Source organism: Pararge aegeria, chromosome 23 (assembly GCF_905163445.1).
Source record: "Pararge aegeria chromosome 23, ilParAegt1.1, whole genome shotgun sequence".
Classification (NCBI taxonomy): Eukaryota; Metazoa; Arthropoda; class Insecta; order Lepidoptera; family Nymphalidae; genus Pararge; species Pararge aegeria.
Genome location: NC_053202.1, coordinates 5,928,971 through 5,949,259, shown reverse-complemented (window position 1 = coordinate 5,949,259; position 20,289 = coordinate 5,928,971). Strand labels below are relative to the sequence as shown.

The 20,289-nt window shown below is 36.0% G+C and overlaps 1 protein-coding gene across 8 annotated transcripts in view; it reads left to right on the top strand.

The window, feature by feature from the left end:
* LOC120634194 (casein kinase I) overlaps window positions 1-16,477 on the top strand; it is a 31,043-nt gene extending 14,566 nt beyond the window's left edge. For 3 of the 8 annotated variants that reach the window (XM_039904648.1, XM_039904651.1, XM_039904650.1), the window contains exons 6-9: window positions 121-223; window positions 830-916; window positions 2,274-2,453; window positions 8,458-8,598. In XM_039904648.1, coding sequence (XP_039760582.1) covers window positions 121-223; window positions 830-916; window positions 2,274-2,453; window positions 8,458-8,559 — 472 coding nt within the window. In that variant the 3' untranslated portion in view covers window positions 8,560-8,598. Of the gene's footprint in view, window positions 1-120; window positions 224-829; window positions 917-2,273; window positions 2,531-3,884; window positions 4,000-8,457; window positions 8,599-14,174 lie in introns of those variants that run through there. The other 5 variants (XR_005659234.1, XR_005659235.1, XM_039904652.1 and 2 more) reach the window with 5 other exon arrangements.
* The last annotated feature ends 3,812 nt before the right edge of the window (window positions 16,478-20,289 follow it).

Here is a 20,289-nt window from a genome sequence, read left to right as displayed (position 1 = left end):
AGGTCAAACTTATTTTATCAGCAGCAACTAACGATTGTACAATCATGTACTGCATCAGTCAACTTTTATGCTTAAAAAGCTTACTGGGTACTGATTACTTACTCTGTCTATGAATGACAGGGGATCGCTGCCATGGCAAGGACTGAAAGCGATCACTAAGAAGCAAAAGTATGAGCGAATTAGCGAGAAGAAGATGTCCACTCCAGTTGAAGTGCTTTGCAAGGTAACTTAACTTAATGTTGCCACTTAATTTCAATATCGTTTTATTAAAGGGTTATTAAAGGTGAGAGGCAAAAGACGAGTTTATTTTCAGAGGAAGTCTGTGTGCATAGTTGTATGAAATTTAACAATAAATTCCCAGAACAGGAAAGAATAAGGGAATATAAAAATTCTCATTAGATTTTCATAATTACTCGCCTTAATATTATATTCATGACTTAGGTAATAATAATTAACTCAGACTCGATAAAACAGCAACCAACATTCCACTTTAAATGTATAAATTATATTGAACATCACTTCTTTATACTATTATTATGTTATATATCTATTTTATGACATTGTAATGAAATTGTATTTAAATAACAACAAGGTCGGTTAAGCAGTGAGTAGCGACCCTGCTTTCTGAGTTCAAGGCCGTGGGTTCGATTCCCACAGCTGAAAATTGAGTGTGCAATGAACATGAATGTTTTTCAGTGTTTGGGTATGTATATGAATTCATAAAAATATTCATTCGTCATCTTCGTACCCATATTACAAGCTATACTTACTTTAGGGCTTGTTGGCGATTATTAGTATATATTATAAATAATTGTTTATCCTTTTTTAGGGATTCCCGGCTGAGTTTGCGATGTATCTAAATTACTGCCGTGGACTTAGCTTCGACGAACCTCCAGATTACATGTATCTCAGACAGGTAAGTGAACCTAGATTGGAAGGAAGGAGATGTGCAAATATTAGGTTACATAACAATATTTTTATTAAATACAGCAATGAGTTACTTGCATAATTGGATTTTTACTGTACAATGTTGCATGCATGCAAAAATCATTAAAATAAACTTTTAATCCAGTACAAAACCTAATTAATGCTGTTCTATTAATGAACGAAACCGGACAACTTAACTTCAACAATATCATTTTTGTCAGTGCTTAATTAAATAAAGTTGTTAACCACAGACCAAGCATAAGTGCAGCTGTGAGTTCTGATTATTTTGTAAAAGCCGCGCCATTAAAGAAATGATTTACAAATCAGGCAGCCGATATCGTGCTAACACTTTCGCAAAATATACGGACGATATCTTTTCCTTAACAAAATTGCAAATAAATTGGAATTTTACAGCACTTTTATCTGTAAAAAGATATTTAAATTGTGGCTAGAGTTCGGAGTTATGAGCGATTTTAATTAAAGCAATTAAAATATCACTTCCTTTTATAATGTACACCTCTTAACTTTTCAGAGTTATGAGCGATTTTAATTAAAACAATTAAAATAACACTTGCTTTTATAATGTAGTAAATAATCTTGAGGAATACATGCTTGAGAGTCCTCATAAGTGCTCTGCTAGCGTGGTAGACCACGGCCTAGACCCTGCTCATTCAGAGAGAGACTCATGCCTTGTAGTAGGCCGGTAATGGGTTGATAACGACTAGGACACCGTGAGGTATCTCTGCATCGTGTAGTCTCATACAAGACTGAAGTGTATCGAATATTTATATCAAAATACCCACCAACACAATTTCATGAATATTGGCTGTATATAAATTTTGCTTGAAAACTTTTTATTAATTTAATAAAAATCATCAGCACATTAAAATGCGTATCAATTTAATGAAATATCTGGGACACGTCAAGTTAAAAGTTTAATAACTTTTAACTTGACGCCCCCCTCGTCTTTTGCTATCGAACCGCGAGCCACCGTAAGGATCCCTACGTGGTCGAAATACCGCGGACGCGTACGAAGCGCTTCGCACCTTCGTTTCTGCCTGCCCTTCCAGCTTCCATTTTCCCCAGTACCTACAATATGAGTACCTTCAAATCAAAAGTGAATAGGCATCTTCTAGGCAAGCGCGCTCCATCTTAGGCTGCATCATCGCTTACGATCAGGTGTGATTGCAGTCAAGCGCTCGTCTATAAACATAAAAATATTAAACTACTGTAACAGAATGATGAAACCTTCTCCTGGTAAATTTATGTTTATTTTTTTACGTTAAGTGGGCGTAGTGTCCCGATATTCCGTACCCCATAATGTGATGCTTGTCGTGGTGTTGCAGCTGTTCCGGATCCTGTTCCGCACGATGAACTACCAGTACGACTACACGTTCGACTGGACGATCCTGCGGCAGCGCAAGCAGCAGTCAATGGAGGGCGGCGCTGCGACCACCGACCGCCGCTCGCCCTCCGTGCAGCGCCGCGCCGCACAGCAGCCGCCGCAGCCGCCGCCCAACAACGAGGTGGGAGCTCTTACATCCGACAAACACTTGCCGCCGAGCGATTAGTCGTTCTGGTGTCGCGTAGAAACTTATTGGCGGTATGAATGAATTTATAAATCTATTACATCCGACAAACACTTGCCGTCGAGCGATTAAGCGTTGATGTCGCGTCTCGTAGAAACCTATTGGCGACGTGAATAAATTTATAGATCTATTACATCCGACAAACACTTGCCGCCCAGTGATTAAGCGTTGATGTCGCGTCTCGTAGAAACCTATTGGCGACATGAATGAATTTATAAATCTATTACATCCGACAAACACTTGCCGCCGACCGATTAAGCGTTGATGTCGCGTCTCGTAGAAACTTATTGGCGGTATGAATGAATTTATAAATCTATTACATCCGACAAACACTTGCCGCCCAGCGATTAAGCGTTGATGTCGCGTCTCGTTGAAACCTATTGGCGGTATGAATGAATTTATAAATCTATTACATCCGACAAACACTTGCCGCCCAGCGATTAAGCGTTGATGTCGCGTCTCGTAGAAATCTATTGGCGACATGAATGAATTTATAAATCTATTACATCCGACAAACACTTTCCGACGAGCGATTAAGAGTTATGGTGTCGCGTAGAAACTTTTTTTTTTTTTTTTTGTGTTTATCATGGAGCGTTAGAAAGGATAACGTACGTACGTACGATTACGTGCTTTAGGATGTAATATTGTGCCCTTTGTATTATAGTTGTGTTTGTGTCACACGCCGAGCCCCATAATTGGAGGCTGTATGTCCATATTGGTTTTATGATGGTTTTATATATTAATAAATATAAATTTGTTGTCTAAGGACAATCTAGAGCTTCGTCCAAGCATCCAGTATAATCCTCTGTATCTGTAGATCATCTCGTCTCTTTTTGTTTGTATGTCCTTCAAAGTCAAGTCAAAAATATCTTTATTCAATTAGGCCCATAGGTGGCACTTTTGATGCGTACATAAGAATTACAGGGTAGTGAGATGATGGCGATAACCACATTCCTAAACTTAAAACTAAAGCTACGAGCGTTCCAAACGCGTCCTGGTCTAAGAAGAAGCCCACAACAAACTTAGCCGGGTGTTTTGTTTGTTATCACCATCTCACAATGTCATTTTAAATTATTAGAAGAGCAACCTGGTTAGAGCAATAATTTACACCCAAGCTTTTTTATCGATTACGTAGTCCTTTATACTATAAGAGGACTTTGCTATAAGCTTCTTCCAGGTAAGCCTTCGGTCTAAATACACACCCAGGTATTTGACATTGTCACTTTGTGGAAGCTCACTATTACGTAGTGACACAGGAGGGCAGTGCCCTCTACGTAATGTAAATCTTACATGGACAGACTTAATGACACTAGCTTTCATCTTACACTTGTTCAGCCATTTGTCAATCTCATTTAAGCTATTGTCAAGGATCTTCTTCGACGCTTCTTCGAGGCATCTACTACGGGCTAGGGTGGCTGTGTCATCTGCGAAGGTTGCTACTGTGACATTAGCAGTTTGTGGTCACAAACCTTAGATATTACAGGTAAGAGGCTGATTGGTCTATACAAGGTGACTTCATAAATTGGTTTGCCAGGCTTTTAAATCATTATAATTTGTGAGACTTTCCAAGAGTGCGGGGAAGTAACCAATTCTCATAACACTATTGATAAGTATGGTTATAAACATAATGGCTTTCCTGGGAAGTTCTAACAGGACTTTTTTGTCTATTAGATCGAAGCCAGGTGCCTTTTTATCTTCCATGCGCTTGATTATAGCAATGATCTCCCTTGGGTTAGTTGGTGCAATGGGCAAGTCTAGCTGAAAACCTGACTGAGGACTTCTTCTATTTCTGATTCGTCAGTCTCATGATCAACCTCATTGGGTGTGAATATTTTAGCCAAATGACCTGCTAAAGCATCTGCTTTTTGTTGTTGACTTCTTGCCCACAAGTTGTCCTGTAATCTAAGCTGTGGTTTTGGCTTTACCGGTTGGTTAATGGTTTTACATGCTCGATAGAAGGAATAATTGTAATCACTTCTTGCCGTGAGTGATTCCAAAAATGATTCAAGCGCCATTTACTTTTGCGATGATGGTTTTGAGGTCCTTACTGGCTTTGTTGAATACGGTTTTATCTTGTGGGTGTCGACTATTGTGCAATAACCTACGTAGCCTTCTTTTTTCTAAAATTACGAGTTTTATTTCAGCTAGAACCACATGCCTTTCCAATGGGCTGGTGTCTTCTGGCGTGCACTTCCAACAAGCTGATTGGATTGTAGTCATAAGAACATTAGTAGCGTCGTCAATGTCTTCCTCAGATTTGTGAGCTATTTGAAGCTGAAGCTCTTCATTAACAATGCTTCGGAACGCTTCCCAGACTGTTCGTTTACAACAAACTGGACTGGGCTCGACGTTTTGTTTTTTTAATATTGTTGTGCCTATAGTTAGAATCACAGGAATATGATTAGAGGAACCATCCAGCGATGAGGTAATTGTAAAGAAAGACCTAGACAACCCTTTGAATATGAAACAGTCCAGAACATCAGGCAGTCTGTTTGGATCAGTAGGCCAGTGTGTAGGTTCTGGTGTTGCAATAGTAGTGAGGAAGTTCTTATCAACGAAATTTTTCAATTCCGTCCCTCGAGTAGTTATCAGCCTGGAGCCCCAGTGGAGGTGTTTGGCGTTCCAGTCTCCTCCAACGACAAAACGATTACCAAGACTTCTAAAGTAATCTGTGAATAGCTCTTTAGATATCTTGTGCTTGGGTGGACAATACACGGCTGAGATGTTCAAGTCGCCATTTCTATCCGAAAGGGCTATTGAAGTTGCTTGAATTTGTTCCGTCCTATATTGTGGTAGTTCAAAGTGATTTATGGTTGATTTTAAAATAACTGTTCCTCCATGTGCAGTTCCATCCGGATGGTTTGTATGATATATATTATATCCTTTTATTTTTAACAGGCTGTTACTAACACAGTGGGTTTCCGATATGGGTTTCATCTTTGTTGGGAGATAATCCTTAATGGATTATCTCCTAACAAAGCTACTGTTCCAAGTAGCTATTTTCAAATCTATTTTGGCGAGTTGGAAATTAATGTTGTTATGAGATGAAGTAGTGTACTCATTTGTTGTAAGAGTTAATCATTTTTTTCTGATTGCTTGTTAAACATGTTTTCTAAGGTTTTATAAAGTGCTGACTGTGAATCTTTGACTGGTTGACTAGACCTTGAGTTGGTAGCTTCTGCATATGTTTTCTGTTCATTCTTTGTGTTATTTTTAGGTGGTGGTCTCTCATCAATGGAATTTAATTAGATGAGCTTGAGTATTATTATTTTTACTTTGTTTTGCAGGATAATTCCTAAAAGCTTTTCTATTTAAAATTTCCTCATAAACCTCACAACCTTTGTAATTAGCTGGGTGTGGGCCCAGGCATAGAGCACACGTAGCTGGTGTATTGCGATTGGTTTTGGTGCATTCAGATGTTTTGTGTGCCTCTGCACATTTAACACAGCGAGGAGGTTTCATACAGTAATTTTTTGTGTGTCCATACTGTTGGCACCTTTGACACTGTACTACTGTTTTTCTTTTTCTTGGGTCTTCTATAATTACGGTTTGGTGATATGTGACCTTTATGTTTTTAGATGATTTATTATTAGGCCCTGGTAGGAGATTTGTTCCTGTTACCTGTTTCTTCGATGGCTTCTTTTATAGCATGAAAGGGAGTAGTATGGTGTAAATTTCGGATTACAATTCGGTAACATCTATTATCTTTCCGATTGAAGGTATGACCAATCAGACCATTTTCTCTAATAACAGATATTAACATCTTGTAAATGTCCACGTTGTAGGTTAGAATTTTCAATTGATTACGGTTGATAGTTTTGTAACAAAACTGGGATTTTTCTGTAACCAATTCCAGTAGTTCTGTTAATTTGTTCAATTCTTCAACACCATACAAAATTATTGGTGGAGGCTTGCTGGGTTTCTTTAGCTTTGGTTCATCTGATTGTTCTTCAGTTATGTCAACCGTCAATCCACTAAAGCTGTTGCTTGTTTCTATTTTATCCGGTGAGGGTGTGCCTGCCAGTTTTTTCCGTTTTGGGTTTCTGATAGTGGGTACTCTCTGCCAGTCAGGAGGCTGAACTTTGTCTGTTTGTGGTTCTACACCATCACAATGACTCTTTTTATTTAGTTTAGTAAGTGGTTCTTCATAACTAGATGTCAGGTTGCCCGTTGACATGTTTCTTGGTCTTGATATAAATAAGCTTGGATGGAAAGCTTATTGAACTAGTCTTTTTCGGCACCGGAGCCTGGTTACTCACTCCAGTGGTGTCTTCGGTAACAGATTTCACACTCTCCAGCCCGGGTACCGGAGAGCGCCGGGGGTTAGCCGGATTTCATTCTCTATTATTCATACATTTCATAAAAGGAGGGGGGGTCGGAAAAATACCAGCAGTACTTTCCCAAGGTACTACTGCCACAATTTTTTGAGTGTATTTAGTTCCTCAGGGCTTATGGTAGCCGTGAACAGGTTAGTTAACCGCGGCCTGTGACTCGGGGTTGTCACTCGTTTTGCACCACCCAGGGGACACGTGTAGGGTGGGCCTTATATGAGGAGAAGGTGGTCGGTCCTACGGACGCGGGCGACGTCATCCCCCATTATTAGAACGTAGAAACTTATTGGCGGTATGAATGAATTATTAAATCTCCTACATCCGACAAACACTTGCCGCCGATTGATTAAACGTTATGGTGTCACTTAAAAATCTATTAGCGGAATGAATGAATAACTGTATGATAGTGCGAAGGAACGAATGAGTCAAAGTATAATTGAGGGAACAAATTAATGAATGAGTCAGTGGCTTATAATGTGAGTGAATTAACGGTTGTGTGAATGAATGGATGCACTTTCAATTAATTTCTTCATCACAATCGTAATTATTACATAAATTTTCAATACAAGATTTAACTGTGCACTTTTATTTTAGACCAAACAAAATTACAGTGAAATAAGAAAAAAAACAGAGTAAAATTTGGTGGCCTTATCGCTGCATACTGATACTTTAAAGGCAACCAATTGGCAGTGGCGTACACTTTAATATAACTCGTATAGGACCGGATTTTGAATATTTATAACATCTTCTCGAATTTATTTCTATGCTGGTCAAAAAGCTTGTACACGTCAATGGTTTTTTTTTTTATCTTCTTTTCTGTATCAGTTATCGACTACAATTGACTTAATGTTATTCGTTTTAGAATCGCATATTTTGTGTTTTTATTGTTCAAACAGTCATGCACGCTATATATAGTGCAAGAACTTGAGCTTTAAATACATCACAATAACTTCCATACTAACATCGTATACAAAGGTTATGGATCATTTCAGTCACGTACATGCATCTTGTTATACCAGTTCCCTTTTACTATTTTCCCTCAAAACTTCAGTAGTACGTTAAACTAGAGCGGGTGCTCGCACGTGTGTCTATTGTATGACTATAGCGAAGACAGGCGCTGGCGAGTGTAATGAAGGGTTTTTTAGCGTAGGCCCTTAAGACTCTTCTAGTATTCTAGTATCACATAAACAGATACCTTGGTGGTTCCTCTGGTGCGGAAGAAATTCCAGGGTGGTGATAATCACTTGCCATCAGGCGATCTGGCTTTTTAAATTCACTATGTATTATCTGAAATTTTAAAAGAATAACGCGCGCGCAAAACATCGTGAGAAGGCCTCTAATCCGCACTTGGCCTACTTGGTGGACAACAGACCAAACCCTTCTCATAGTCAAAGAATACGCGTGCCCTGTAGTTGGTTGGGTATGTCTATACACACAAATTTGACTTGTCGATGATTAAAGCACATTAGGCCTTATTTACATTGTATATAAAAGAATTCCGCCCGCTTTTGGATAATAGTAGATAATAGAGATGTTAATTTTTTTTTATACGGAGTTTGTAGTTAGCACTGAAATCCATCTCCTGAAGTTTCCTTTCTCAAATCCCGTAGGTAAAGTCAGTCAACGCAACTGCCGACGCTGCTACAAGACAAGCTGTAAAGGGGCACCAGTTAACCAGTCAGGTGAAGACAAAAGTTCTTCATGAACCTTAACCCGGCCTTATCCAATCCTATCCTTAATTTTCATGACAATTATATTTTAAAAAACTTGGTAATTTACTTTTCTAAAAGTTACACATTAATTAAAAGTTCGTATTTTTCTGTCTGTGTATATTGCTGAATTTATTTGATTTTATGATTAATATTGTTAGTACTTTTTATGGGATTGAGGTCGTTTTTTTTTAAAATATCGTCTTGTCTACTAATGTAAATTGATAATTGTTTAAAACCGGTGAATTAAAATGAATCAAAATAACTTTTAAAAGCAATAAAAATGTTAGTACCTAACCTTTTATATGAAGTAAATTAATAAGTCCGAAAAGTAAAATTAATTTATGATTGCGTATATAATACTTGTTTTTTTTTTTAAGTTGTGTGAGAATTTATGTAAATTTTTCTAATAAGTTAAAAAGCAAAGAAATTATTAACACACTCTTTTATTTAAATGTTTATTTTGTAAAAAATATTATCGCTCAGATGAATTTAGACTATGAGAAAAAAAGTAAATAAAAAATGTGCAAACTGAAAATTTGAATGGAATTGATGATATTTTCTTTAAAAATAAATTGTATGAAAGTGATTTCTTATAGCTAGATTATTGTGTAATTTTGTATATATTGAATAAATACTGCAAGTATTTGGTGCCTTTTGATACTCCTTCACATTGAAGACATTTTTAATTCTTAAATAACAATGTCTATCGCTGCGTATACTCCAGTTTTGATAATGGTACTTATTCCAGTTTTGGTAAAGTTTAAAAGACTCATTTTAAAAGTTAATATTTGAAATTCCCTCTTGAGTGTAGGTGTACAGATAATGACGTATTTAAAATAATGTTTTTGACTTCTATTTGCTTGAATAATAAACTAGAAGCCATATTGGAATAATTTTTTATGCCACACCTTCCATAAACCTTCCATTCAAATAATTCTCTACTACTCTGGTTTTTTTCATCTAATTTTTTTATTTTCAAAACATTTTAGTATCTATTTTAGTTATGCCTCGGATTGATACCCTGTGGTCACTCTATTAATACTCAATTAGGTTATGGCAACATGTTTCATCGTTGTCACGACAGATGGACGTCGGATTCCAAACACAAGTCTTTTTTAAAAGGGAATAATATTATAATATAGTTAATTTAGTAAAATAAAGTGAATTTTCCAATTCTTCTTTTGTCGCACCTTGTAAAGTAACGTTTTAAAATAAAAATAAATAAATTTCGTGCGATGGTAATAATTAAATTTATTGGTAGCACGATAGGACGCGCAGCGTGAATGAATGGCCAACACGCAAACGTGTTTGTCGAAATTAGACTGCGAGCCGAGTCCGAGCTCCATAAAATATATGTAAACTGATAAACCAACCAGCCAAATAAGAATATAACTAAATGTATCATGTGGGTAACATTTTGCTTATTACAAGTATCATTTTAAGTTCGCATTCATATCTCAAGGCCACACAATCAAAAATTATACTTTGTAGATACTAAACTGTATATTATCTTTGCAGATTAAAAAATGCACTAATTTGTGTAATCTTATTGAGTTGTCAGTGTGGATTGCTCTCAAGTTGTCCCTAAGCGGTCTTGCATCCATATTCACAAGATTATAATTTATGATAAAACATTTCACAAGACTGTCAATAATCATGTGTAATGATTTCTAATTTTAAAACTAAAGTAGTTTGTTATGTACGTAACAGTTTTTTTTTTTAACAAATAATTGCGTGATAGATAATTGCAAAATGGTTTGTGTTCATCGAATATGTTCAATTTGATAGTCTTTAGTTGTTTTTTATGTATGGCATTCACTAAGTGTCAAAATTATTATTGTAGTATACATATTTGGGGGCTTCCATAAATTAGGTGAAGTGTTTTTTAATTTTCTATCCCCCTCCTTGGTGGGATGTCGTGAGATTTTATTCAACCCCCAATCTCACGTAAGATTTTTCATAATTTGGGTTTCTTACGTAAACTTGTTGGGTTGTTATTGTAAAACGAAAAAAACTAATGCTATTAAACAAATATAGTCGTTTGACAGTCGGTAGATGTATAACTATATAAATACAAATAATGAAATAAATAAATAAAGTGAAGCACAGGTTATTCCCATTAAAGTAGGTAATAAAAGTGATAAAAGCAGCAAAATTATGATTATACTAAAAAATAATAAAAATAATTACATAACAAATAAATAAAATGATGCAATTATATAAGTAGTGTTAATATAGTAAAATATAATATAATACGATTTGTATATAAAGATAACAGATTAACTGAAACTCTCATGCCCACCTCTATATAATTGACATATCAGTCGCACAGCCTTCAGGTTCTAATTGTTTAGCCAAGATGATTTTTTTAAATTTATGGTTGAATGAAAATTTTGTATACGAATTACGTATAAGCGGAGGAATGTTGTTCCAACACCGGGTTGCGGCATATTTGAAACTCCCTCTGAAGGAAGCAGAGCAATGACGTGGGACGCCCAGAAGTTCTCGCGTACACCTAAATGGTTCTCTATCTTCGTAAATCCTTCTGAGTTTGTTATACAATAATATGATGGTTTTCCACCTTTAAAAAGTCCATAGAGCAAACTAGCAAGGTGCATCTTCCTCCTCGAACTCATTTTTAACAAGCCATGCAAGTTTTAAAAAGGTGTAACATGAGTTCTTGCAGGGCATGTTAAAACAGAAGCGTGCACAAGCGTTTTGAACCCGTTGGATGAGTCTACTTGTTCTAACTAATTACCGAGGTCCGTAAACTACATCCGCGTAATATAATTTGGACAAGACTAGGCTTTCTACCAACCGAATACGTACTTCTTGGCTAATATACTGGCGAATTTTATAAAATATCTTTAATCTGTAAACAGTTGCTTACAACCGTAGCTAAATGCTTTTCAATCCTTAATTCCGAATTCATAAGCAGCCCTAAGTTGCGGGCTTCATGTACACGCTCCAACCTGTTACCCTTGAGACTAACCCTGGCAGATTCAAAGTTAACTTTGTCTAATTGCATCTTAGAGCCAAATACTGTAAGCTTAGATTTGCAGGGATTGAGAACCACTGAATTACTATCAGACCAAACAGCTATTCGTTGAAGGTCCTCATTAACCTTTTGAACCGCTACCTGGTACTCATTAGGCTCAAAAGAGTAATAAACTTTCAAATCATCGCCATATAAATGAAATTTACAATTTTTAATATTGTTGACAATATCTGCGCTATATAAAATAAATAAAAGTGGACCTAAAATAGACCCTTGTGGAACTCCCCTAGAAACATTAGAAAAGCAAGAACAACATTTTTTCCCATCCTGTGTAACTTCGACCATTGCATTTTGCTGTTACTCAAATAGCTATAGCTCAAACTATCTCACTGCATCATAGTCGAAGCCAGAATACGATAACTTGAAGAGTAACAGTCCGGTATTTATACTATCAAAGGCCCGAGAGAAATCCAATAAAACCAACATTGTACACAATCTTTTGTCTTGAGCAGGCAATATATTGTCAGTTACATCAAGAAGTGCAGTTACCGTACTTAACCGTTCTTTCAGCTCTAAAGCCAGACTGCATTTCGGGTAACACATTGTTGCTTTCAAGTTATTTCGATACTTGTAAGTAAACCACTTTCTCTAAAATCTTGGATGCACAAGGCAAAACACAAATTGGACGCAAGTCTTTAACATGACCTGGATTATTGATTTTAGGTATAGGGCGGACCACTGCCAATTTCCAAGCTTCAGGGAAGTTACACGTTTTAATAGTTGATGATCGACGTGATTAGAATGCAATTTCTTAATAATATTTAGAATCCCTGTTTGGTTACAAATATGAAGTGATAGAGTACTAGAAGAAAACCGATCAAATTCAAATAATGTGAGCTGAGAAATAGTTTCACTATTATTGCCTATTGGAATATCTAGGAATTGTTTGCTAATTTCATCAGGGTGGCATAAACAAGCGTGAAAATTAATAACACTCTTTGGTAATACATGGTTACTCCAAAACACCTTAGGATATTTAATTTTATTATTAATGTTATTAGTAAAATACGCAGACTTTTCACTGTCCAAAGCATCTACAACAAGTGCCTGATATTTTAGGTAAATATCTTTATTTGCTTTAGATTTCATGCTACGCCATTTGACGTAATCCATGGCTCGAACCGATCTTTCGAAAGTCTGGTTTTTTTCGGGGCGTGAACTTCAAAAAGCGCTTTGACGTAACTATTGAGAGATGAGACCATTAGATTGACGTCATTTGAAGATGACAGTGCTGACCAAGGAACCATATCTAAATGTATATTAAAGAGATAAAGAGATATATTCTGAAGCGATCTGTAAGTTAACATTTTTGGAGGCGTTTTCTTCTTCTTTAAATTCAATACGCAAACAAGAAAAGCGTGATTATTTAGAGTTGGTATTGGAGTAACGCTAACATTAAGTATAGGAATATCGGTACTGATGATATCGATAAGGCTTTCACTATTTTTGTAAAGTGAGTTGGGGAGTTGACTATTTGAGTGAGCTGAGGGGGTTTCCTACTCTTTGAGTCATCAATAAATTTATATTAAAATCTAATACAACGGTAAAATCATACTTTGACAACGTTTGTACACTCTCGGTGACTACAAGAAAGAGGTCAGTGTCTAACCACGGCGGCCTGTAAGCTGTACCAATCACTATTCTACATGAATTCGCTTTTACACTAATCCATATTTGCTCAGCAGAGTCATGCCGCGGAACCTCATATGCACGAGCATTTATACCCCGTTTTATGTAGAAAGCTACTCCTCCACCCCGACCCCCGCGCACAGTGTCCGGACGCGGTACATGACGCAACAGATACCCTGGAACGACAGGCCCCTTCTCCCCCGCACGCAACCACGTCTCGTCATTATGTCCACTTGAAACAGTTCCATAGCCACGATAAACTCTTCATGCCGCGTTCCAAGGGAACCAGCATTGAGGAAGCAAAGTTTATGAAATTTATTTACCGCGCCTTATGTTTACTAAAAGCAAAAAAACGTGTAGTTACATTGCTATATCTTTTATAGATTAATCCTTGCTTAAACTTGCAAAAATAGGTGTAATAATATTGTAATTGTATAATATTACAATTATTGTCGTAGCTATTTGTAAAATATTGTAAATAAAAACATAATTTTAATAAGAAAATTATAATGTATGTAAATATACTAATAATATAATACTTAGGAAAAATAATATGTTTGCATTGTATAAATACGTTTAACTGCTGCTTCTTCATAAACAAATATGTGAAACTCCATAACACATTTATTTTGTGTCTTAGAACAATAATATACAAAGACCGGCTACAACAAATACATTCTACACAAACACAAACACTCGAAATGATTTTAATTTGGTGTAAACTATATAACAACTGCCTAAACATTCGTCACATTGGTTCCTAAGTTAACTATTTAATAATCGATAAATCGTTTCTAACATTAAATAAAGTTTACAGGCTAATCCTATTTCTTTTTTTAATGTTTCGCTGGCGGTGTGTATATTATATTCTATAGAATAATAATGTTGCCATGAAAATAATTAACACGTTTTGTTTCTCATTTTCCAGTGAAAGAGACTACGTCGTTCGGCAGCCACGGGCGCACCGGCGAAGAAGCGAGCGCGATAACGTTGTGTGTGTGAGTGTGTGTGTGGAGTGGACACTGGTGCGTGTGTGTGTGTGCGTCGGACGCTCGTCCTATTCTCCGCTGCCGCCGTTGGCCCGTGACGTCACTTGGCCGTGTACGCACATCCGACGATTACAACCTAGCCGATTATAGTGACACGTGACCCCGGTGTTAGGTTTATGCCGAATTTATATGGAGTTGACGACGATTGCTCGACCTATACTAAATACAGATTTACGCTAAATACAAAGTCACGTGAGTTAAGGTACTTAAAACTTATACCAGCGCCGCATAACTCTTAAAACCCGCTTACTAGAGTACTTGTTAATGTTATAATTGAAATAATGAACATAGCTCTTAGCGACTGACCAATTGACGGCAACTTTAGCTACTATGAAATCGACGGCTAACGAAATTCGTTCTTTGATCAATGGTTTCACAGTCAGCTGTCACTCTGTTAATTTATTTTAATATCAGCATTTTGTATACTCGTATACTTTATCAACTCAACAACACGTCATGCAGAGTATAGGAAATATGAAATACAAATATTTTTACAACTTAAATTCCTTGGCATGGCGTGTTTTGTTTTCAATATGATGTTAGTGGTGTCTGGGTTTTTGGAATCATAAATAATTGTTTGTAGTTAGTTTTGTTGCTAATATAATATCAGTTAAATGATAACCTAGGTTCATTGGCCGGGATTTAGAGGGATATATCGTTGTTTTCGTCGGATGTCAACATGTATTCGAGGCAGGTGACGAGACGAGTCAAAGCTCTTCGCGGCGTCGTACGCGACGTATATAGACATTCTTTTTCTATTACAGAGGCCTTTTAAGTTAATGTCAGAGTAATGCATTGTGGCCGTTTGGTTGCCCCCTTTAAGTAAAACTTCGGTAACTAACTTTTTGATTACTCGTATGTATATTACATTCTTTAAAAGAATACTAAGGTCATCAAGATAACATAAAGAAACCAGAGAAACTTCGTAAATTGTTTACGAGGGAATTTTTTATCGCGCCTTGTTTGATCGTTATATTTTTTGGTTGATCCACATGTTTGGTTTTGCCGAAATATGCATGCAATTTAGAGTTAACAATTATTTTGATTTGCATGACAAAAAAATAAGAAATATTGTCATATTACATATTTAATGCGGGATGAAGTTTTTGGATATTATAATCATTGAATTTTAGTTATTACTTTTCTCAATATTTACTTACTTTGTCAATGTTAGTTTCTTCCTAATTAGCTAGCGTTAAAGAATTTAATTAGTTATAATATGTTATAAATAGTTTCCCTATTGTGCACATTCGCTTATGAAACTCCCTTGAAGTGTGCACATTTCTTTTATTGTGAAAATATAAGAATGTATTTATTAAGCTAACTTTTGTTTTAGATGGTTTAAAAATTTAAAAATGAATTCAAATATCACAACACCACGATTGGTTAAAATCTAAAATTTACTGATTACTAATATAATAGGTTTCTCTGTATTGAAAAACTCGAAAATGTAAAAAAAAAAAAAGATTAAAAATTATAGGTTAACGAAAAAAATTTAATCTGTTCTTTTCGAACGGCCCACATGTCGCCACCTTTATAGATGTAAGCTCCTTTGTTTTAAACTATATTTTACGTTTGTTGGTGAACCATACCTTTGACTCATGACTCTAAAATTTTAAAAAGACCGGCGCGCGCGAGTCGTTCTAAAAGAATTTGGTACATACATATGTATCGTATATTTTAAGTACTATGTAAATATGAGACAGTGTTCATTTTAACTGTTATATTTGGTTTGTCCTCTACAGCGAGTCGTGATCCTAGTCTTTTATATAACATTACTGCCCCCCCTGCCGTCAGGTGATATTTTTATATTAAAATTAATAACTAAGTATAGCCCACATTTACTAATGCTTCCAATAGCTATTTCACACGACTGATATCACGAATCGCGGTACATAATACTAGTTAATAAAAGTGTATGTACGACTGAGAAGAGTGTTTGATTGAATGGGGACAAAAGCCAACGTATTTAAGCCCGTGTAGAACAGTGACTGGAATATATTATGGATCATAACTTTTTTTAGGGTTTTTACCTTGTGATAACATGGATCTCAATATTCCTCTTCGAAACGGCGATGAATCGATTCTTCCGCGGCGCAGTCGACAGCGGTTATTTTGTCTCCATAGGAACATGTTCATTATAACGCACTTAACTCTAAATTAATAAATAATTATAAACGTGTTTCTTTGATTTATTTTTTACCTCAATTCCATCTTATGAAGACTTTATTTGTATATTAAAATAAAAAAAACTACATCACGAGGTTATCTCTGTAATTGATGTTCGGTTACAGAACATCCTTAGCCCATGAGATACTATGATACGAATGCCCGTTTTTACTAACGTCCAATCAGTAAGCAATGCGTAAGTAAATAACTCATAATCAAAGGATATTCCGAGGCATACATTATAACTTTGACCATTAAATTTTCATGAGACAACCACTTGTCTATGATTCTTGTCACAAGAATCGGACGGACGGATGTTCTTAATTCTGCGCAAACCCTATTGCGCAGAAGTTGCTAAAAGTGATGCGATCGAATTTTAACTGCTTTATGTTTTCTGTTAGTATAGATAATAATAAGTACCTACCGTGAGGTGACGGCAGATCAGAATGCAGTTAACACCACCTTACGCTATAGATGTTGAAACATTTATCAGCATCACCTCTACCAATCGACGTCCACTGCTGGACATAGGTCTTATGTATGGAGTCCTACTATACACGGCCCTGGGCCGCTTGCCTCCAGCGGCTCCCAGCTACTCGCCTGATGTCATCTGTCCACCTCGTTGGGGGCCGACCTACGCTGCGTTTATCGGTGCGGGGTCGCCATTCCAGCACCTTAAGACCCCAACGTCCATCGGTTCTCCGAGCTATGTGCCCCGCCCATTGCCACTTAAGCTTCGCGACTCGCTGAGCTATGTCGGTAACTCAATTTCTTCTACGGATCTCGGTGCGTACCTAATGCAACTTTATAATGCGCCCCACAATTCACTGAAATAAAAGTGTCCTTTTAAATTACACATTTTAAACCCACTTCCTATATAATTAAGGAAAAAGCTGAAATAAGAAAATGAAAAAATATAAACATTTAACGAATGACTCTTTATTTATTATATAAATCATACATATTTATTGCACACAAAATTGTTAATTAAATAGGTAACAGTTATATTAGGTGGGTATATGAATAATATATAAGGGAAAATGTAAGTGAAAGATGGTAGTAACCACCGTGACAGAGGCATACATTACAAGTAAATTTTTCGTAAGGATTACCTTTTGAGAGCAATATTATTAATAACGGTTTTGTTCGTAGTAATAGAGAACAGCCGGTTAATGAGCCTTGTGTGACTGGTTGTTGTGGTGGTTTAATGACCGCTTTCATTCGATCCGCACTTAGCAGAGACGCTGGTTGACGTATTTTCAAAGTTTCCTCGACTCTGTATACAGTTGCAGGAAACTGGTTAAAGAGCGGTTTGTGTTCAATTCCTAATTGAGGTTGTTCGAAAGAAATCGAAACGACGCGACGCGACTAAAGTCGTTACATACGCCTATAGCTTTTTTTGAAACCGGTTTTAACCGGTCTTTCAGACCCTACGTCTGTCTATTCGCGCGGATGTGAGTGTTATAAGTACTGAACTACATACAGGTCCTATTGAGATTTCGATATGTTTTTCGGACTGTAAATTAGTGTGCACACTCAAAAGTGACTGGCGGCCCTAGTATGTGATTTCAATTTGCAGACGTTGAGTCGCTTTCGAATATCGAAACTAGCCTCACCAGTGCAGTTCGCTACTTCCAGACTACTTCTTACCAGTATAGAATTTGCGACTTTTAAACGAGAAGCATTGGCAAATTTTACGTCGCAATAGGTACACGATATATATATATATTCGATAGTCAGAACGACTTAAATTAGAAACTAGCTTACATAACTTCGTTAGAGGCTTTTGATTCAGTTTTAAACATCTTAAACTTAATGTAGGTACAGGTAGTTATCAATAATCAAAAATTAAAATTGAGTCATATTTATTACAGTTATTATAATAAGTAATAGTAGTAAAACTACTCGTTTCTCAACCTACATAAAGTGTGATTTTTTCTATAAAATTGAATATGAGTGTACAAGTGAATATTTTATAGAATGTCACTAAATAAGTAATAATTTTATTGCACGCAATATTTTTTCCTAACCCACTATAATCCGCGAATTGCTTCAGCGAATTTTTAGTACGGCAAGAGTAGGTATACGGTATGACATTTGCACGTTTGCAATCGTACTGGCTTTCGAATATCGGAAAACATACCGTCATAATAATATCAACAGTCATAATATATTCAATGCAATAGGTACACTTTAAAGCATTGAACTAGTTCCATTTTTATATGGCATAGTATAGTGAAATTTGTCTTGGATATGTGGAGACGAACTGCAAAGCAATAGAAAGGCTTTAATCCTTTTGCCAGATTTTTTTTACTTCTTTTGTTTTTTTTATTTTATTATGACATGTCATTGTTTCGATATTCGAAAACGACTACGATATCGAGCGTGCAATTCTCATTCTCATACTAAGGGTTACACTTTTTGCGTGCGTCTCATTCTGTATGCACTAAATGTGCGAATAGCAATAAACGTTAGATTTTATAAAAAAAAAAAAAACTCTCATAACCATTGATGTTATAAGTAAATAGTTGTTTAAATTCTGTGGTGTAAATATGGTGGGCAAACCAAATAAACAAGTAAAAAACACTAATTCGCTAAAAAGGTCAGCTCTACTTTAAGACGTATCAATTTTGTTAAGTCTAGAGATTTGTGTATCGTACTTACGTACTTACAATCGAATTCACCTCCCTTTCCAATCTTTGCTAATATAATAAAAAACGGTTACCACGGGATTTGTTAAAAATTAAAATAAACACCAACGAGGAACGCGGGCAATAGCTAGTGAAAAATGAATTACAGTCTCACTGAGCGATGGGAAATTAAAACCCATATTTTCAAAGGGTACTTAATATATTTCTTGGCGACTGCCCATACTCAGGTTGGCTAATTAACCACGTTTAAAAAACCACTTTGAAACCCGTTCTACGTTTTTGTACTTATAACATCATCGGTTACAAAATAATTTTTGCATATTTGTACACGAACGAGCATGGATTGCTTATAATAACTTATTCCATTTACACGTTGTATCAGTATGGGGGACATAGAAAGAGATTTTTTTTAGGACGCTATGTAATTAGCTTAGATAGATACTCTATAATTTTACACATTTTAAAAATTAACATCTAAACCTAGACAAACATTCATAAATATATTATTCATACATCGAACATAAATACAATTATATAGATAGTAGGTACAATAATGATAATTATAACAATCATATTATTAATTTCTTATACTTTATTAAATAATAATGTTATTTTGGTATTCAAGAATACAGATTAATACATTGTTATATAGATGGAACGTTGCTGGTAGGAACTTTTCATAAATACTAAAAGGAAACCGTATTCATTTAAAGTATTTTTTTTATAAGGAGATTGACAGATTAGCTATGCGATAATAACGTAACCTGCTTTTTCAGTGGCCTACTGCAGGGCTCGGGTCTCCGACTGAGATAGGTTTAGGCCGTCCACTTCTATGGCTAAGTGTGGATTGGTGGACTACACACGTTTATGAGAACATTATAGAGAACTTTCAGGCATGCAGGTTTCTTCACTATGATTTCCTACACCGTTAAGCACGTGATATTGCTTAAAACGCACATAACAAAATTTAGAGGTATGTACCGGGGAACGACCTCAGTCCTCCCGAAAGTAAGGCTGCAGAGTAGTAACACTCGGCTAACACTGAAAAAAAGGGACTTTATAATTTATATGGGCGGTAAAGTTGCTAAGATATTCTAACTGGAAACAAAGAAAGAAACTATGCAAAAATTAATTACACATACCCAATTACCTTTTCAAAAACTAATCAAGAAGA